This window comes from Sminthopsis crassicaudata, chromosome 1, assembly GCF_048593235.1.
Source record: "Sminthopsis crassicaudata isolate SCR6 chromosome 1, ASM4859323v1, whole genome shotgun sequence".
In the NCBI taxonomy this organism is placed as follows: domain Eukaryota; kingdom Metazoa; phylum Chordata; class Mammalia; order Dasyuromorphia; family Dasyuridae; genus Sminthopsis; species Sminthopsis crassicaudata.
Genome location: NC_133617.1, coordinates 59916841 through 59939036, shown reverse-complemented (window position 1 = coordinate 59939036; position 22196 = coordinate 59916841). Strand labels below are relative to the sequence as shown.

Genomic DNA, 22196 nt, shown 5'->3' with positions numbered 1-22196 from the left:
TTCCCAATTTGTTAATTCCCTTCTAATCTTGTTTGCATTAGTATTGTTTGTACAGAAACTTTTTAGTTTGATGTAATCAAAATCTTCTATTTTGTGACCAATAATGATCTCTAGTTCTCCTCTGGTCATAAATTCCTTCCTCCTCCACAGGTCTGAGAGGTAGACTATTCTCTGTTCTTCTAATCTATTTATGATCTCATTCTTTATGCCTAAGTCATGGACCCATTTTGATCTTATCTTGGTATATGGTGTTAAGTGTGGATCCATATCTAATTTCTGCTATACTAATTTCCAGTTTTCCCAACAGTTTTTTCCAAATAATGAATTTTTATCCCTAATGTTGGTATCTTTGGGTTTGTCAAAGATTAGATTGCTATAGATGTACCCTTTTTTGTCCTTTGTACCTAATCTGTTCCACTGATCGACTGGTCTATTTCTTAGCCAATACCAAATTTTTTGGTGACTGCTGCCGTATAATATAGCCTTAGATTAGGTACACCTAGACCACCTTCATCTGACTTTTTTTTTTTCATTAGTTCCCTTGCAATTCTCGACCTTTTATTCTTCCATATGAATTTTGTTGTTATTTTTTCTAGGTCATTAAAATAGTTTCTTGGGAGTCTGATTGGTATAGCACTAAATTAATAGATTGGTTTGGGGAGTATTGTCATTTTTATTATATTCACTTGGCCTATCCAAGAGCACTGAATGTCTCCAGTTACTTAAATCTGACTTTATTTTTGTGGCAAGTGTTTCATAATTTTGCTCATATAATTCCTGACTTTTCTTTGGTAGATGGATTCCCAAATATTTTATACTCTCAACATTTGTTTGGAATGGAATTTCTCTTTGTATCTCTTGCTGTTGCATTTTGTTGGTGATATATAAAAAATGCTGAGGATTTATGTGGATTTATTTTGTATCCTGCAACTTTGCTAAAGTTCGGAATTATTTCTAATAGCAGAGTCTTTGGGATTCTCTAAGTATACCATCATGTCATCTGCAAAGAGTGATAGTTTGATTTCCTCATTTCCTACTTTAATTCCTTGAATCTCTTTCTTGGCTGTTATTGCCGAGGCTAGTGTTTCTAGTACTATATTGAATAGTAATGGTGATAGTGGGCAACCTTGTTTCACTCCTGATCTTAATGGGAAAGGTTCCAGTTTATCTCCATTGCATATTATGCTTACTGATGGTTGTAAATATATGCTCCTGATTATTCTAAGGAATAGTCCATTTATTCCTATACTCTCAAGCCATTACTCAGATATTAACATACTGTATGATATTTCTATTATTCAGCATTTTTGGTCATTTTCAAGGCAGAGTTTTTGCTTTCAAAGGAAAAAAGTACATTTGAATCTCAAATGATATGATTCTCTTTTTAATACAGAAACAATTAAATACATATGAAACTTGGTTCTCTCTGGGATACTGATAAATTTTGTAAATCTGTTTAAAATACTGTAATGTTTTTGGGTGTTGCACAAAATACATGAAGAAATCTTTTTTTTTTTTTTTTTTTTTTCCTGTACTTCACACCAAAGGCCTGGTATTGTCTTCACTTCCAAATCTTCTCATCCAAGACAGAGGATTACAGTGTAACATGGCTCTGTGGATAAAATAAGAAACCAAGTAAATGACCTCACTCTTATAAAAATAAAATTTTGAAGTCAAAATGGTAGAGATGGCAGCCTAAACTTTAAATGGTTATGGTTACTATAGTATTTTCAGGCTCTACCATCACACACACACACACACACACACACACACACACACACACATACACACACACACACACAAAATACTCCCTTTGCTAATGTGGATTATAATCTCTCTATAACTTCGTTCAGTGGTGCTAAGATTAAAATACAATGTTCTCTGTGCAATCTGGTGAGGAGAGTCTCTCAATTAAAACTGGCCAGTTTTTAAACATTAGACATACATCCCATGACCACCAGAGTCAATTTCCATTGTACCTTTCCAGACTGAACCCTGAATTTTGACAAATAAAAATATTTAAATAAAATCACCCAATTACAAATCTAGACTGATGGCTCATATATTATTCTTACCTAAAATCTAAAGTAATTTCTTTTTGTAAAACATAGGTCTGACTATGACATCTCTGTAGTCAATGAGCTCATTAGCTCTCTATTTTTTCCAATGACTTTTCTTTAGTTTAAGATTCATTATCTTTACCTCTTGACCTATACACAAAGCAGTCTGATGTGATAGAAGAACATAGAGCCAATTGTCAGGATGCCTAGTTCTAATTCTTTTTCCACTACTTCCTAGCTACAGGATCTTGAGCTAATCTCATTTCTTAATTTTCTTATGTATAAAATTATGGTGAAATTATTAATATGAACTTTCATGAAGCAAGAGCAAATAATAACAAAGTCCAGGATCAATAGTGTTTTTTAAATTTTGTTTTCAGGTATTTGCTAACACAAAGGATCTTGTTATGAATTTTTTGTTGCCTCTGCCTACCTTGTTATGTATGTCCATTATTGGAATCTCTGAGATAAAGGACATGTACAGTTTAATTAAATATCTTGAACAATTCCAAATTGAAAATGAATATATTTGGGTCACTTCACAGCTCTGCCAAAATGATAATCATGATGTCTATCTCCCCATAGCACTTCCAACACTGAACATTCTTATCTTTTGTCATCTTTGCCAATTTTCAGAATATCAATTGAAATTTAGAATTCTTTCCATTCATATTTCTATTATTATCAGTGCTTTGGAGCATTATTTCATGTGTTTATTTATAATTTGCACTTCTAAAAATATTTGTTTATCTTTTTTTTTTGCCACTAATTAATTAGTCCCTTGAATAGGGCATCTCTTCTTGCTTCTCTATTTATTTTACATCATAGTCTATTAAGCTTTGATATTTTTCTTCACTACAAATTTTTTTTCATTATCCTATATGTCTTCTAATTCTATTTTACTGATTTTAATGGGAAAAAAACTTTTGAATCAACTTGAATGAGCTGTTTTAAATTGTTTCCCAACAGGCCCATGAAAAGAGAAAATCATTCAACAGTCTCTGAATTCATCCTCCTGGGCCTTTCAGATCAGCCAGAGCAGGAGAGACTCATGTTTCTTGTATTCCTGCTTATGTATTTGGTCACAGGTCTGGGAAACTTGCTCATCATTCTGGCCATTAAGACTGACTCACGTCTCCACACTCCCATGTACTTCTTCCTTACCAACCTGTCCCTGGTTGACATTTGCTTCACCTCCACCACCATTCCTAAGATGTTGTTTAATTATGTATCTGGGAATAAATCAATTCTTTATATCAATTGCCTGACACAAGTATTCTTCTTTATCTGGTTTGTAGGATTAGATAGTATCCTCCTTGCCTCTATGGCCTATGACCGCTACATGGCTATCTGTGCCCCATTACACTATACCATAGTCATGACCCCAAGGGTCTGTGTCTTTCTAGTAGTAATATGCTGGTTTTGGGCTTGTTCTAATGCCCTGACACACACTATTTTGCTAACCCAACTTTCATTCTGTGGCCATACTGAAATTTCTCATTTCTTCTGTGATCTCAATGTCATAATAAAATTGGCCTGCTCAGATACCTTCATCAATGACTTGGTGATCTACATACTAGGAGGACTGATAGCACTTGTCCCATTTATTGGCATTCTGATCTCCTACCTTCACATTTTTGTGGCTGTGCTGAGGATCCCATCAGCTCATGGGAAATGGAAAGTTTTCTCCACTTGTGGCTCCCACCTCACTGTGGTCTGTCTCTTCTATGGGACAATCATTTTAGTGTACTTCAACCCGACATCTACCCATACAGCCCAACAGGACACAGCATCAGCTGTGATGTACACTGTGGTCACTCCTATGTTGAACCCTTTCATCTACAGCCTAAGGAACAAGGACATGAAAAGAGCCTTGAGGATGCTCCTTACCAGGAAGTCAGGACTCTTTTTGTGACTATGAGACACCCTCCTGGAATTTCTCACATTGCAATTTCACTGCTATGACAAAAGGTTTTCAGTGGATTTTCTCTAGTATAAAAGTTAAACTGTTCATCCCTAACCTGCCTAAAAGGCAGTTGTCAGAATGTGTGTTCTAGCTCTTCTGCCACTTCATGCATGTTGTAACCCTGAACTAACCTGGTCTTCACTTTTCTTATTTATAAAATAAAGGAATCAGTACTCAGATAGTACTTGGTGTTGTTCAATTGTTTTAGTCATGCCTAACTCTTTGAACCTATTTACGCTTTTCTTGGCAAAGATACTGAAGTGGTTTGCCATTTCCTTCTCTAATGGATAAAGGAAAACAAAGGTTAAGTGATTCAACTTAGTAAATGTAGCTAGCAAATGCAGTAGTAAATTTGCTCTAGTAAATGTAGTTAGTGCAACTAGTAAATGTCTCAGGACAAATTTGAATTCAAGTATTCCTCATATGAGACTTGTGACTCTATCCACTGTGCCACCCAGTTACTGGAGCTAAACAATACAATAACAAAATTAATTTAGAAATACAAAAGACTCAAACTCTCAAGGAAATGATTTTAAATGTTTTAAAATTATTGTGAAAATAAAGAAATGCCTGTGACTTACTAGTAAAACTATGAATGTGTTAAACATTCCAGAAAACAATTTAAAAATCATGAAAATAAATTAATTTTCTGGGATAGCAAAGGCCTTAAGACAAAGTTGATCTCCATCAATAAAGGAATCTCTAAACAAATAATTCTTTAAAAACAGATTACTAGTTATAATCAGCCATATAAAAGATTGTCTATGTTACAATCAGGAAATAAAATGAAAATCAGTACAAATCTAAAGCTTCATTTCACATGTAGCAAATTAGTAATGATAACAAATATGTTCGTAGTGTTGGAGGTAATATGGAAAGAAAGTTTATGAATTGACTAAATCATACTAATGAGAACTTTGGTATATTCAAAGAATGCGGGGTAATTAGTGCAAAAAGACACAGAGAGGAAGTGGAGAGTAATATATGAGGAAGAGCAAAAATACCAGTTTGGATATATTGAGGAGTGACTGAAAGGGAATTATGTACAATAAGACTGGAAAAGTAGATTGCAGTCAGGTTATGAAGGGTTTTAAAAATCAAATGGAATAGTATGTTATTTTATCCCAAAGGGAATAAGAAGCCACTAGATGTTACTGAACAAAAGAGACACATGGTAAGATCTGGATTTTGAGAATATGACTTGGCCAGGCATGTGGACAATAGATTAGAGAGGAAAGAAATTTGATTCAGGAGACCAATATTATAGTGGTTATCATAATGGTCCAATATATTTTTATGAATGGCCTCCACTAAGGCAGAGTTACCTCCAGTAACAATAAGCAGCACATAACTAGTAGAGGATGAAGGAAATAGTAAAAGTAATTCAGATTGATCAAGGGACTTGTTCCCAGCCCACAATTTCCTATTCTATATATAACAGGAATGACTAAGGCATCATTGTGGATATACACTGTCTCCTTCTGAAGCAACATGCTCTTCATTGGGATAATACAGGCTACTCCTCATTGGTACCCAATTGATGATTGTGAGACAGGAGAACACAGAATCATGGCAAGGAATTCCAATCCTCGTAGTTTACAGGCAGAAATATAGAAATATTACTACCCCTTCTCTCTCGGGAAATTTTCCAATTTTCTCTGCCTCAAACTTACAACATGGTCTAGCAGGAATTTCTCACTTTCCCCCTGCCTAATGGCAATGGTGATTTGAAACAATAGCAAATAGCAAATAAAAGTTTGTTGCAAATAAAACTGGAAAAGGAGAAGTCCCTCTTGCTTCAACCCCATTACCTTTATGGAGTATGAAGAGTATACAATCTAGTAAATTTCACAAAAGCTTCAGATGGGTATGCTTTCAGGTACATATGACAAAAGGATCCTCTAATACATATGCAATCACACACACACACACACACACACACACACACACACACACACACACACACACTTCAAAGAAAGAGTATCTTCTGGCTGCCTCCTGGTGTCCACAATGACTCATAATGATAAAAAACAAACAAACAAACAAACAAACAAAAAACTTTTTATGGCCTGTTAAACTGGAATTCAGTGGTTATAATAAAAGGATAATTTTTGCCACTCAGGATTGTTCTTCTTGCCAGATATGAAGCACAACAATGTCTCTGAGTTTTCAGGAAGGTTGGGAACTAGGTGCACATCTCCCATTGCAAACAAAAGCTTAGAACTCAGCCTTTCAAATAATCTCATGCTCATGATAGAGCTGTTTCCTTTGGCATAAGAACTGGTGAACTACAGAAAAGAAGATGGCAATGTACCCTTCCTAGGCAATGAAGTAATAATGTAGCAGCTGCCAGTGTGGCTGCAAAGTCACTAGCAGCAGAAACAAACAGGTTGAAAAGGAAGAGTCATCAGACTGGTGGGGAAGGAAGGAGGGAAGGAGAGGCAGAAGCAGAGACAGAGAAAGAGAGAAGAGAAGAGAAAGGGAGGAGAAAGAGGAGAGAGGAAGAGAGGAATGGGAGACAGAGGGTAAAAGAGGCAGGGGGAGAGAGGGAGAAGGAAAGAGAGAGGGAAACAGAAGGAAGGGAAGGAAAGAAAAAGATGGAAGAAAAGACAGCTACTACTTATAATAGTGCTTTAAAAATTGCAAATATATTTCATTTCACCCTCACAGTTCTGTGAAATAGATGCCATCATTATCCTAATTTTACAAATGAGAAAAATGAGGTAGAGCAAAGTAAAGTGTCTTATGTAGGATCATACAGAAAGAAAGAATCATTCAAGTCTTCATGATTTCATATACAACATGTCAACTGTCCAATCTCACTAACTTTTTAATTAGAGTTGCTGAGCCAGCTATCAGTTATCCAGAGGAAGACTGCTTCTTAAACAGTACAATTCTCAAAGGAAAAGATCACCAGCAGCAGGATCATCCTTTTCCTGAAGGACTAAAAAAAAGTCATCAGATCAGGACTTTCTGAGTTACTTGGACAAAGAAGATCTGAGGCAAATGCAAAATAAGTGTTCAGAAATACCATAAAGTTGACCTTATTTTTAAGGAGAATATAATAAATGAAACAAACCATTTGATATTTTATCTTTTCCCATTTGTCCATGCACTGAGTTCATTAGGTTTTTGTGGTGGTAAAGAGGAAAAACACTAACCTTAATAAATATCAATATTATATATAGAAAAGCTTTTCAAAAATGCTTTTTGTTTACATGCTACAAAACACTAAATAGGAGCCTTTGATAAGTTTGTTTTTGAGATTGTTCAGGAATTCTCTGGAAGAAAAATTGCAGAACCATAAAGAAAGAAGCCTGGCCCCCTGCTTTGGGGTTGGGTCACTTAGTATTGAATGTGACTCTTTATAAACCAGGAACCTCTTGTAAAAAAAAGGTGTCCGAGCTACAGGATACTTAACAAATCAAGCTGCTTACTTCAAGTAATCCAATTTCCCATAACATTTTATGAAATATATTCTAAATCCATGTATTGTTCTAAAGCTCCTTCCAGATTAGACATTCTGTATTCTCTCCCATTTGAGGCAGCTAGGTAGCCTAGTAGATAGAGCAGTGGACTTGAAATGAGGAAGGCTCATCTTCCTAAATTCAAATCTAGTATCAGACATTTGCTAGCTGTGTGACTCAAAGTAAGTAATTTCAACTTGTTTAGTCTAGTTCTTCATCTATCAAATTAAATGAAGAAGGAAAAGGCAAAATACTAGTATCTTTGACAAGAAAACACCAAATGGGATCATTATGAGTCAGACAGAACTGAAAAACAACAAAAATATATTTCCAACTTTGAAATGATACTATAAGGCCCTCTTCATATTCCAGTATTGTAAGGACTAAAGCCCCTTCCAGGTCCTTAAGTATAGAATCTTGGTAATCAAGTCCCCATTAACAATGAAATTCTATTCATTGTAGGAAACACAAATAGCACCTACTTCTTATAGTTGCTATGAAGATCCAAAATGACATTTGTAAAGCACTTTACCCAATCACTTGTACAAAGTAGTTACTAAATAAATGTTCATTATTGTTGTTTTGATGCCCATGTGAGGTATTACATACATAGGTAGGAGAAACATGATCTAGATTTGGAAGTAATATGTACTTGATACTTTTAAATCATCAGAAAGCAAAATGGAATTACTTGTAAGATGTAACACAATATTATTGTTATTTATTTATTTATTTTGATTTTAAAAAGGACCAATGACAAGAAAGGTGATATCTTGACTCTTTCATGAATTGGATTTATGTGAAGCAAAGTTGCACAGTCAACAGCCTCAGTCTCTTGTCATTGAAGTCTAGTGACAAGACAAAACTCAAGATGACTGATGACAGTGTGGGATACAGTGGATTTTTAATGCCTATCCAAGCTCTAAGCACTCCACAGTTTCTGTTTCGTTACCCTTGGAACAAATTGTTCTATTTCAGCAAAGGAAGTCTTGACATGCTTGGAAATATACATGCCCCTAATTCACCAGCGGGTCTGATGCCTGTTGGTTACCCTCAAATAGGTTCAGCCTGTCTTCCAAGGCAATTTTTCAGAGCGTGGCTATTGCTTGTGCTATAGCTTCTTAGAGGTGAGAGTTGGGAGCTAGGTAGACACCAAGGTAGATAAGTAGCTCTGAAAATGGCTAAGCAAGACCTCACATAAACAATGCTAGTCCTGCTGAGCATCTTACATAACCCCATAAGAAAATAATTGTTGTGCTAGACACCTGAGAGAACCCTTGTGTATGAAACCAGGGACCAGAAGAAGTCCAGAACAAGAAAAGAGGCATTCAATAGTAGCATTCAATGGCAGGAGATTAATTTTAAGCTCTGATCCAATCTGACAGGGATTCTAGGGGCAAAAATGAGTCTAATCCCCTGTAAAAATAGAAATATTGCCAATCCCTGCGAAATTAGGAGGACAAGAATCATGGACTTCAGGAATATTAGAGGAGAACAGTGAAAAGATTTATGGCAAAGCACACAGCTTCTGAGAGCTGCTAGAGGCATAAACTGCAAAGAAAACAATGCTGCAAGGTTTATGAAAGGAATCCAAGAGTGAGCAGCAACATGGAGGAGCAACCTCCAAACATCTATGTGACTGAGGTTTTATCATACTATGGGGGAAGGATATTTATTGGTGGTATCATCAATGTCTTTGGACTATAATAGGAATTCAAAGAGCACTGGATTTGGGGTCAGGGGACTTGGGTTTGAATATTACTTTAGTTGCTTCCTAGTTGGCTAAGATTGGAGAAGTCTCTTAACCTTCCTGTTTTTAAGTTTTCTTATGTATTAAATGAGAGGTTGGGCTCAGATCTGTAATTCTGTGATAATGTTATAAGAAAACTTTTGATACCAGCGATACATGTATTCTATGTATGAAGGTTTCTCTCAGGGTTAATATCTACCTAAGACCCTTCCAACTCTGGTATTCTATGCTTCAAGATCTAAGGTCTCTTCCTTGGAAGACAATTGGAAACACATGGTGCTCTCTCTGTCCCTTGAGAAATAAATGAAAAACTTAGGCTGAGGACTATCCAAAAGTGTGCTTGGTCCAAAGGGGTTAGAGTAAAAATGGACAATTATTTGGTTTTTCTCTCTAGCAAGGGGTTTGGAGAATTATGGTTCAGGGTCCAGGGAGTCCTTGTAATGGCTCTAACAATAACCATCTACACTACTCCTAGGGGACAGAGCAGATGTCTGCTCTACATATACACTATGTTAGCTAAAGTCTCAAGCCCTCTTTTTATTGGAAGGACCCATGGCTTGGACAAGTCTCATGTAAAAAGGGGAATAGGGAAGTCAACAGTGTTGGGTTCCTCAGAAACTGGACAGAAAAAACTAGATCAAACACCCAAGTAAGTACATCTGCAGAACATAATTTTTTCTTCATTTTAAGGGGAAAATCTCATACAAAATAATGTTGTAAAGTAGTCTAATAGAAACTTGTGCTAAAAAGAATTCAGAAATATAGAAATTCAGAGCTGGAAGGAGTCATGGAAAGAGGACATAATATCAGAACTCAAAAGGAAAAAGATTATAAACAGTACTAGATATCTTATACCACATAATATAACATCTTTAAGATCAAAAGGAATGCTAGAAATACATAGGATGGAAACGATCTTAAATTATAAAATGTTCAAATTAAGAGGAAACTTGGAATATGGGAGATTAATGCTAGAATACAAAAGACTCTAGGATAATCCTAAAATGCTTGTTTTGGAATGGATTTTAGATGGTAAAGTACAGAATCTTAGACAACATAGCTCATAGAACATTACTTGGGGGATTTTAGTATCAATAAGTATTTATTAAGAAATAATCATTTGTCTAAGATGCAGAAATAAATCTCAAAATATCCCTGCTTTCAAATAGTTTACATTCTAACTAGAGAGACAACATATACATGTACAAACATCTAAAGATTAATTTGAAAATGAATTTAGGAGAGGAAGGAGAATAGAATTTAGGTTTTTAGTGGCACCAGGAAAGTCTTCATGTAAAGAGATATGCTGGCTAGCTGACTTTTGAAGATCAGAGAGAACCCAGGCCTGAGTAAGGAATTCCAAGTACAATACAAAGATCATATATATGAGGAAGGGTATGTATGTCAGAAGCTATGTCACTGAAAAAGGAAACAAATCATTTGTCTCCTGCTATTACAGTTTCCTTGATATAAGATTGCAGTGATTTCTCAAATATAAAGTCATCTTATCCCTTTCCTTATCTGGGGAAAAGAATCAAAAATAGAAGAGAAAAAAGGAACAATGCTACATTGTCATAAAAACCAATGTCAGTCTGGAAATCTAAACATGAATTCCAGATCTGGTTTGGCCATCATATGATCGGTAACACAGAATTTAACCTTTCATGCTCTTCTTAGTTACTTCATTTTAAAATGAGGGGATAGGTATGGTAACTGGATTATTTCAAATTTGGAGTATTTGGAACTGAGGGAGATTTTAAAGGAACAAAAGTTAGAAATTCAGGAGTTTTGAGGATACAGAATCTATGGCTCAGCTCTTAGAACACAGAACACTAGACATTAGACTTGGGAAGTACTGGAGAGTACAAAACAGAATATTAGATCTTAAGATGATTAATATGAAATAAGATAATAAATATGTAAGGAATGGACCTTAGAAACCAATTTGTTCAACCTTTTTACATTATTGCCTACAAATGTCCTGAATTTCATTCTAACAATCTTTTGACATTTCTTTGTATATTTCCCTCAATTTAAGATTTAGAAGGTAATATGATTTCCTTACAGAGTTAAGAAAATAGTTATTTTCTGATTACTCATTAGATTTACACCATCCTAATGTCTCCATAAGTGGTAATCTAGTCTAAGGAAACCAGTTTCTTCTCTTTTGATTTAAGCTCAGAGGAGAGGAAATTCCCCTGACCATATAGAAATCCATTTCTTAGGAAGAATCCCTTTCTATGTATTCCTGATAATGATTTCTTTGATCCTATTCTTTTTAATATTTCTTTGTTAATGGCTTGAATAAAGCCATAGATGGCTTGTTTTTCAATTTTGTGGGTGGCAAGAAGTTTTAACAGAATATCCTTAATGTTGATAACAATTTGAATCCTAAAAATTTTTTAAAATATAGAATTCAAGTGGAGATTAATAGGGATTAATATAAAATCTTATAATTGGTTTGAAAAATAAAATTTTCACTAGACTATCCTAACAACCATGAATCTTAGAAATATAGCAAAGTTTTAATGTGTTCCTTGATCAGTGTGAATCAACCGTGAATCACAATCTACAAAAAGATTGGGCATTAATTCCAGAGCAACAGAAGACAAAGAACTACATTCTATCCATAGTTAAACCATATTTAGAAGAAACGAGAGAAGGACGGAGAGAAGAAAGAATAAAGAAAAGAAGGAAGGAAAGAAAAAAAAGGGAAGAAAGGAAAGGAGAGAGGGAAGGAGGAAGGAAAGAAGGAAGGATTTATTAAGGACTTACTCTATGTTAGACACTGTGCTAAGCATTTTACAAATATGATCTCATTTGATCCTCACAACAACCTGAGAGATATGTAGTTTTATTATTGCCACTTTATAGTTGAGGAATTTGATGTAGGGAAATGATAAATGACTTTTCAAGAGTTGCTCAGTTAATGTGTCTGAAGCTGGATTTGATCTCCAGTCTTCCTGATAGATCTTCTGGATACTATATATTATTGAATCAGCATAACAGAATGTCAGAGTTAGAAGGCCTCTTAGATACTATAAAATACCACCCCACACACTTGAATATAAAATCTCCTCTATTGTATTCTTATAATTTATCACACAATCTCAACTCTGTATTCTGTTCTCCTTTAGCTAATTATCCTTGCCACTTATCCTATGCAACATCATGCTTTACCAAACCTCTCTCTTAGATTATTCCCATCACTCTCTGCCTTTGATCTTACTCAAGAGCTAATAAATGAATTTGGAGAAGAATCATAAAACAACTTTATACAAGTCTACTACAAGTTTGTTTTTACATAATATGAACTAGTTTCTTATTTAGGCAAAACAATTCTTTTACGAATCTGTAATAAATTGAGTATCCCATTCAATACATTACCTTTTTCAAATTTCTTCATTCCTTTTCAAACTTCCTGATCTACTTCCCCCAGTCCTCTAAATTGAGAAGATGGCTTCAGATTTCATGGCAACAAGTGATGCCATTTGATGAGAGCTCTTTCTTTTCTTCCTCTTCTCACATCACAGGAACACCTTTTGCTATGATTCCTCCTTTGCTTCTATTTCTTTGAACTCTTTTACATTTACAAGGAGTCCCATTCTATCCCATCTCCAGGAGATAGCTCCATGTTCTGACTTTCCCAACTCCTCTTCTACTACTTACTGTTTTTCCATCCTCAAAAAATCCTCATTTGATTGCTCAATTTAGGTAGCTATCGCCCTGTGTCTTTCCTCTTCTCCTTGAGAAAGTTATCCACAATTGATAACACTTCTTTTTCTTCTCTCATTCTCTTCTTAGCTCTCTGAAATCAAGCTTTCAACCTCATCATTCAGCTGAGGTTATCAATTATCTCTTAATTACCAACTCCAATGGTCTTTTTTCAGTCATCATCCTTGATCATTCTGTAACTTGTGACAGTTACCTTCTTCATATTCTCTTTTTTTTAGGTTTTGGTGACACTAAACTCTCCTGATTCATTTTTGTCTATCTGACTGCTTCTTCTCAGTCTCTTTTGTTTTATCTTCATCCAGATCACTTTCACTGACTGGATTTTCAGCTGGGATTTATCTGGACTACTTTTTTCATCTTTCTCTATACTATTTCATATGGCAATCTCATCAGATTCCATACATTGAATTATTGTGTTTTTGCTAATGATTATCAGATTTGCTTGTTGAGCCCTAACCTCTTTCTTTTTCAATCTCACATTTCCCTTTGTTTTTTGAATATCTCAATTGGGATGACCCTGAGATATCTTAAACTCAGTATCCAAAACTGAACTCACCTTTTTTCAAAACCCTCACTTCTTCCTAATTTTCTTTAGTATATAGCACATCACTATATTCCTAGTCACCTAGGCTCACAATCTAGATATTATCCTCAATAGTAGACTCTCTCTCACCACACAATATTCAGTTTTTTGTCAAGTTTTATTGATCTCACTTTCATAACATCCATATTTGCCCTCTTACCACTCTGACACTGATGCCACTTATATATCAACATCACTTCATCTTATACTATTCTAATAGCCCCATGTTTGATCTCTCTGCCTCAAGCCTCTCCCCATTCCAGTCCATCCTCCATTAAAATATCAAATGTGTCTTCTTAAAGTGCAAATCTGACTTATCACCCTCAAGTGCCCCTATTCAATAAACTCCAGTGACTCCCCTGTCACTTCCAGGATTTAATATAATTCCTTTTTTTTGTCATTTAAAGTCCTTCATACTTTGGCTCTTTCATATCTCTCCAGTTTTCGGAACCTAATCTTTCTCCTTCTCCTCTCCCCTTCATCGTATAGTCCTAGATAAAGTGACAACTATCCTCCTTCTTGTGCTTCACACAAAACACTCCATAATCATATCTCTAAAATTTACTTTATTTTGAACTTAAGAAATAAAGCAATAATTTCTATGACATAGTAGAGTAGGAAAAAAGATGATTGTACATGAAATTACATATGTATCATGTACAACTATTTCTTTTAAATGTATAATAAAGCTATATCATGTGACTTTTTTTCCATTTTTTTTCCTTCCCTCCTGACCCTAGAGATTTTTAAAGCACTTCAAAGCCTGATTTCTTCTTGATTTTCCAATATTTTTACCTCTCATTGTCCTCCCATGATTCAGCTACCCAGGCCTCCTTGCTGTTCCTCCCATAAAACACTATTTTTAGACTCCGGGTGTTTTTACTTGTTTTTCCAATTTCTGAAATTCTCTTCATACTATATGTATACACTTGTGCACTTTCACTTGTCCAGAGGGAGAAAATAGTGTGGGAAACTGAACATAAGTCTGGTATGAAATGGTAGCAATTATTGAGATGTGCTAGACCAAAGAACACTCTTTTTCTGTCTAAAACAGAACAGTTGGTATATTTTTATCTATTGTTATAGTAATTGTTTTCTCAAAATGTGGAAGAAAGCATAAGGTAATAAGGTAAGGAAACGAGAGAGATTATGATTCTAAATCATAACTTAAATCTTAACATAACTTAAATAAACCTAATTATAACTTAAAAGGAATAACTGGTTGCTGAAATAGAAGTGATGGGAACTTTGGAAGGTGAGACCACAACATAAGATATTTTTTAAAAGAGGAAATGTTGACATTATCTAAACCTTTGAGAAAAGGAGATTTCAAATGAGGAAAAAAAAAGGAACTTTTAAATATCTTCTAGAAAAGAGAGGAAGATGAAAAAGGGATAGAGGAGGACTGTCAATCTAGTTAGGGGAACTAAAATGAAGAAGATGAATAACTAAAAGTCAGTCAATAAGCATTTATTAGATCCTATTATGAGCCAGGCACAGTGCTAAGTACTAGAGATACATTAAAAAAGCAAAAGACAGTCCCTGCTCTCCAGGAGTTTACAATCTATAGGAAAAATAACATGCAAACAACTATGTATTGTATCTTGTGAAAACAAGATAAATTGGAAATAAGAGAGGGAAGGCACTAGAATTAAGGAATGGGAAAGGCTTCCTGTAGTAAGTGGAATTTCAATTAAGACTTGAAGCCAGCCTCCTGGCCTTTTTTATTGTAGTTGTTGTTGTTGTTATTGTTGAGACAAGTGAGGTTAAGTGACTTGCTCAGGGTCATATATCTAGGAAGTGTTAAGTATCTGAGGCCACATTTGAACCCAGGTCCTCCTTATTTCTGGACGGTGCTCTAACCATTGCACCACCTAGCTGCCCCCCCCCTTTTTTTTTTAATATCATATGAGGATAGATATGAGGAAAGAGATCATTCTAGACATTTCAGCAAAGGATTCATGAATTAGTACTTTGTTTTTGTTTTCTCTGACAGGTTGAATGATTTTTAGCATAGGAGTAGATTCAAAAGACTCAAACAAGTATCTTTAATTTGGAGTTGAAAGTCAGCATAAGTGAGAGGATGATAAGGGAGCATTCAATTGTCCACAAGGAATTCAGATGACCAGGATGAATTTCCATACTGAATGAATTACATCATGAATTTACATGATGAAGGCTGGATAAATTTGCATCCTAGAATCTTGAAATACCTAGAGGCTATGCTGAGTCACTGAAAGTGATCTTTCATAGATCATGGAAAAAAAGAAAACTTCCACAGTACTTGATAAGGAAAAATATTCTCCTGCTTTTCAAATAAAGGAAAAGGAGAGATTCTAAACACTATAAAATGTTGACCTTGACTTGGATTCTTGGACCAAGTCTTGAAAGCATAGTTTAAAAGATAGTTTGTGATGATTTCGAAAGGGAAACAACTTTTATTAAACTAAGCTCATTTCATTTTTTCTAGGTTTAGTAGGTTTATAAATCATCATTATCATCATCATCATCAATAGCAAGAAGTATTTAAATAGTACTTACCATATGTCAGGGACTGTGTTAAGCACTTTACAATTATTGTCTCATTTAATCTTCATAACAAACCTAGGGGATAGGTGCTATTGTTATTGCCATTTGCAAGTGAAGAAACTAAGGCAAACAGAATTTTTATAAGTTGGCTCAAAATAACAAGGTTATTAAGTCTCTGAGGAATATTTGAACTCAATTTTTTGGACTCTGAACTCACTCCACTATACCACCTAGCTGCAATAGCTACAGGCTTAAGGTACTCAAATTTAACATGCTATTAATACTAAACACCAAAGAGATTTATGAGCTAAGTGAAAATACAGTGTAATTGCTTCCTTAGGATATGTTGAGTACCTTGTGTCTGGAGGCTTTTAAGTGGAGGTAACATAATCACAAGTATTAGCTTCTCTATTTAAAGAAAAAATAAAAAATGGTTATTCTCTGCCGTAAGAATTTGTTTTTATTCAGATAATTCAGTCCATTTGCTGTCTTATTCCTATGATATGCTAGTTATCCTGCTCCACCTGCTCCCATCCCATTAATTTTCTCTAGACCTTGGCCTGAGTGTTAGTTATTCTGGACAATGTAGACTCATTATCTGGGCCCCAACCTCCCAAAGCTTTCACAGTCAAAATGTCACCATGCACTCCATATTCCTTAAGGGACAAGTGCTGGCAAACTATTTAATACTTTGCTATTTTGCCAATTTTGTCTATTTTAAAAAGCAAGTTTCATTAATGACTGTGGCACATGTTTTTAATAGGCTCAATTGAAACTACAAGGCTCAATTGAAATGATTCCTTTAATCCAAGAACACTTCCGTTTACCCATATATTGACACTATCTGGCACTTTTATCAACTTCATTGATCTACTTAAAATAATGTGTTGCTTTCTGTTGATAGCTGAATTCACATGATGGTGACAATGACAAATAACATGTTGGGATATTTTATTTGGTTTCCCTGGTTAAATTTGTGGTTTCCCTGGGTAAAGTTTAAGTTCAAAATCATAGAAATAAGAATGAATCTTACCCTTTATAAAATTGATGATAACTATTTAAAAATGGGGCAGCTAGGTGGCACCATAGTATACAGAGTTCGAGACCTGGAGTCAGAATTCATCTTCCTGAGTCCAAATCTGACTTTAGACACTTACTAGATGTGTGGCCCTGGACAAGTCACTTAACCATTCTTGCCTCAGCTTTGTTTGTTATCTGTAAAATGAGCTGGAGAAGAAAGTGACAAATCACTCCAGTACCTCTGCCAAGAAAACCCCAAATGGATCATGAAGAATCAGAAATGACCAAAATGACTGAACCACAACAAATTTATTTTAAAGTTATTCTTGAGTTAAGAGACTATTATTGTGCCAGGGATCTAAAACTCTGTTATTTACACTCCACCCTATTTTGATCTTTGTAGACAATTAATAAAAGGTTGGGAACATATGTCACATATAAGTGAGGCCTCCTTGTCAAACAGTCCCTGCAGAGATACATTCAGAATAGAACAAACTACTCCAGGTAAGGCCGGTTGAGAGGCTGGGAAGATGCACTTAATTGTATTCACAGCTCTGAGAAGGTAGAGATAAAATCATTCTAGGTCCATTGAAACACATATCTTTAATTCATGAAAATACGTATTTGAAAACCACTACTAAAAGAGAAGTGAATAAAGGAGTTATATATAACCTACTATGTGTCAAGCATTGTCCTAGGCTCTTTGCTACAAATATTATCTCATTTTATCCTCCCAACAATGCTATAAGGTGGATGCCATTCTTATCCTCATAAACTGAGGCAAAGTGAAGTAACTCTTCTGGGGTCATATAGCTAGTAAATGTCTGAAGTCAGATTTGAACTCAGGTCCGATGCTTTCTCCACTGTGCCACCAGTTATTTCTATAAGTAGCAAGAGTAAATTCTTAGAAAAAGAGCATAAAGATTTGATGTTGAGTCTACAAGGAAGATTCCACCATCTCTTATCATTCTTTCTGTTTAAGAGGCAAAGGCCATTCTTAGGGACCATGCATTGTTAAGATAATAAGAGTGAAGGGTAAAATGAAAGTATTTACTGTTTTTAGTTTCTACCAGGATTCTAAATTGCACAACTCTGCTAAGTCTAGATTGCATGTTATTTGTTACAGCATCACTGACTGAACTTATGGTATATGTTTGCAAAGGGATTCCTAGGTAGGGGCAGATGTTCTCAAATGGCATCACAAAGATCCCTTGATTATGAACCTTACAATAAATGGGAAGTGCCCATTTATTTTGAGCCATCAATAAAAAGGAAGTTCATTACTTCATATTAACATGTGAACTCCATGTGGCATCTTTGTTCAAATTGTCCAATATTTTGCCAAGTAAGTCTGAATATTTTCGAAGAGGCCCAATGACATCAATTGGTGATACCTTGATCCATGCTTGAATTGGAGTTAAAATAACTGGATCATCTACATATTCTAGCATATTTGTTTTGCTATTATGTTTCTCAAAGATCTTTCCCTTTCACAGGATGGATCAAAAGTCCCAGTGCTAAATTAAGCCACAATATTTTAAAGATATGTAATTTCATGTGTGTAATATGTGTATTATAATCCCTCTATAACTTCATAGACAGTCTTTGAGAGTTGCTATGGTTAAAAAAAAAACAAAAACTTAGCATCCTGTATTCAATGGTGTAGAGACCCTCAACTTAAATAGGCTGGTTCTTAGATAACAGACACATATCTAATCTAATATATACCATCACTCCCATGGTCCCCCCAGTGAGATTCAGTAGCTCCCCATCATCTTATGGATCAAACCTAAACTCCTCTGGCATTTAAAGCTCTTCACAACTTTGGCATCTGCAGTGACAGAGGACAAGATCAGAAGCTCAAGCTGCTAGGGAGAATTCGTCCCCTGACTCCATACCCTTTCATTGCCTGTCCCTGGACTGTCCCTGCTCTGCCTCCTCACCTCTGATTTCTCACTTCCCTTACTTTCTTCAAATATTAGCTAAAATCTCAGTCATTTTGTCCTGATCCCTCTTAATCCAGCCTATTCCCTATGATATCACCTCTATTTATCCTCTCTTTATCTTGTTTCTATATAGCTGGGTGAGCATCAAGTACTAGGGGAGTATCTTTTTTGGTATCCATAAACCTTTAGTTTCTGTAACTTGGAAAACACAACAAAATGCAAACTGATGTCTCTAGCATGAAGTAGCTAATTTACTTTATTATCTCTTCTCTAAAACCATCATATTTTTTTCCCCAGTACTCAAGCTGAACTTCTTTTTAGCAATATTTTCATTTGTGCTATAGTCATTGCAGATATTGTTCACTTGGTTTAGCTTATTTATCTCCATATCTTTTTTTCAGGATCCTGTATATTTTTCATTTTATATTGCATAATATTATTCAATGACATTTTTATAGAGTGTCTTTTCATCTTCAATGGGCATTAACTTTTATTTCAAGTGTTTGCTACCACAAAAGGTATTATTAAAAATGTATTGCTATCTATTGGACTTTCATTGGTACCTTTTACTTATTTGAGTATATATGTGTGTGCATATATACACACACATACACATATACACACACACTTATTATAATATTAGGATCTCTGTGATGAAGGATATGGAAAGGTTTTTGTTTTTTTTTTCAACTTTTTTTGTTCAATTCCAAATTGAAAAACAAAATTTTTATATCACCTTACAAGCTACAACAACTCTACATTAGCATACCAATCTTATCATAGCCCCCCATAACTGATTATTTGCATTTTTAACTTTTCCAATTATCAGAAAGGAAGACAAAATCTCAGATTTCTTTTAATTTATATTTCCATTATTATTTAGGAAATTTTCAGTTGGTCATTCATACTTTGTAACTCTTGTTCAGAAAAATATTTATTTCCATCATGTAGGCCTTTTATCTATTGAAGAATGTTCTTTATGTTATACATCTCGATTTAATGTAAATTTTGAATTTCAGATTATTTGCAGTGATATTTATTTTTTCCACTCTTCCATTTTTCGTCCAATATTATCTTCACTAATTTTATTTCTGTAAAACCATTCAGACCAATTTTGAGTGACCTTTATGTTTTGTCTCTTTCCATTGTATGCTTCCCAACAGATCCATGGAACAGAGAAATCAGTCTGAAGTCATTGAGTTTATCCTTCTGGGCCTTTCAAACGAGCCAGAGCAGGAGAGACTCTTGTTCTCCTTTTTTATGCTTATGTACCTCATCACAGTCCTGGGGAACTTGCTTATCATTCTGGCTATTAGAATTGATTCTCGCCTTCATACTCCCATGTACTTCTTCCTTAGCAACTTATCTGTGGTTGACATCTGCTTCACATCCACCACCATCCCCAAAATGTTAATAAACCATATATCTAAGAACAAAGCAATTCCTTACGGTAAGTGCTTAACACAAACATTCTTCTTCAGTTGGCTTATAGGGACCGACAGTGTCCTTCTAGCCTCCATGGCCTATGATCGTTATGTGGCCATCTGTGCTCCTCTACATTATACCATGATCATAACCCCAAGGGTCTGTGTGTTTCTTGTATCAGTGTCCTGGATATGGACCTGTATTAATTCTCTTATACATACTACATCCCTTTCCCAACTGTCATTCTGTGGCCACAATGAAATCCATCACTTCTTCTGTGATCTCAGTGCCCTAATAAAGTTGGCCTGCTCAGATACCTTCATCAATGACTTGCTGATCTACACAGTGGGAGGACTGACAGCTGTCGTGCCTTTCATTGGCATCTTGATATCCTATATTCATATTTTCATGGCTGTGCTAAGAATCCCATCTACAGGTGGAAAGAGAAAAGCCTTCTCTACTTGTGGATCCCACCTCACTGTGGTCTGTCTCTTCTATGGGACAATCATCGGAGTGTACTTCAGCCCTACATCCAGTCACACAGCACAAAAGGACACAGCAGTAGCTGTGATGTATACAGTAGTTACCCCCATGCTGAACCCTTTCATTTATAGTCTAAGAAACAGTGACATGAAGGGAGCCCTAAAGCTGCTCCTCACCAGTAAGTTAGGGCTCTCTTTGTGGCTCTGACATATCCTTCTGGGGTTAGGCACTTATATTTCAAACAACAATCCCAGTGAATAGATAGATTCACAGTAAGACTTTTTAAATATTCATTGAATGAAGTCAATTTTTCTACCTGCACAATGATAATGTGATTTGATGGGAAGAACACAAGAGTCTCATTTTGCTTCTCCTTCTGATTCTATCACTTCCTAGATGAATAAATAGATTAATCTTCCCAAGTCTCATGTTCCCCATCTAGAAAATGAAGGGACAATTATTCTTGGGGTATGTTATAGAGTTCAACAGATTCAGTAATCCTGTAGCTTATAGAATAACATTATAAAGGGCATCTAGGTGGTGCAGTGATTAGAGCACTAACCCTGAAATCAGGAGGACCTGAGTTCAAACACTTCCTATCTGTATGACTCTGGGAAGTCACTTAACCCCAATTGCCTCTGCAAAAAAAAAAATTACAAAACATGGAAATATGAAAGGATTTACTTCCCTGGAGTCACATAACTAGGATGTGTCAGACATGGGACTTGAACTCTGAACTTCCTTGTTTTAAGGCAAGTTCTTTAGCCACTTCAACACACTGCTTTCTAATAAAATATGGGAACAAGAAATTCATACAAGTTTAGGAAGACTTATAGGAACAAATAAGGCATGAATTAAGCAGAACCTGATGAATAATATACGCAATAATTACAATTATATAAATGGAAAGAAGGAAATAATAAAACTGAATTCTCTGTCGTTATAACAACAAAATTTGTCACAAGAGAAGAGTTAAGAAAATGTATCATCTTCTTTTCTTTGCAGAGATGGGGAAATATGGGCAGACAATATCATATGTACAATAGGAAATACTATTTTGCTAAGATTTTTTTTTCTTGTTTAAGAGATGGTTCAATGGGATGAAATAAGAGGGAGATGCAGATGATAAAACAAAAGATATAAATATAAAGTAAAAAGTAAATAAAATGATTGGGCTAATTCAAGATTCTCTTCAGTTTTAGCATCCTATGATTCTATGAACTAGGCTTTAC

General features: G+C 35.1%; 3 protein-coding genes across 5 annotated transcripts in view; all 3 read left to right on the top strand.

Annotated features, from left to right (window-relative positions):
• The window catches only part of LOC141552035 (olfactory receptor 1f45-like), a 141901-nt gene that overhangs the window by 80722 nt on the left and 38983 nt on the right, over nucleotides 1-22196 (top strand). The gene's annotated exons all lie outside the window — the stretch shown is intronic.
• Nucleotides 3034-4151, top strand: LOC141552018 (olfactory receptor 1f45-like). The gene has a single exon (XM_074284360.1). It carries the CDS (start codon nucleotides 3034-3036, stop codon nucleotides 3973-3975), a length of 942 nt encoding a protein of 313 aa, XP_074140461.1. The 3' UTR covers nucleotides 3976-4151.
• LOC141552181 (olfactory receptor 1f45-like) lies at nucleotides 20224-21171 on the top strand. Its single transcript, XM_074284637.1, has one exon. It carries the CDS (start codon nucleotides 20224-20226, stop codon nucleotides 21169-21171), a length of 948 nt encoding a protein of 315 aa, XP_074140738.1.

Bases quoted from the DNA above. Each gene is read 5' to 3' on its own strand.
- LOC141552018 (XM_074284360.1), top strand. From the start codon at position 3,034: ATGAAAAGAGAAAATCATTCAACAGTCTCTGAATTCATCCTCCTGGGC.
- LOC141552181 (XM_074284637.1), top strand. From the start codon at position 20,224: ATGGAACAGAGAAATCAGTCTGAAGTCATTGAGTTTATCCTTCTGGGC.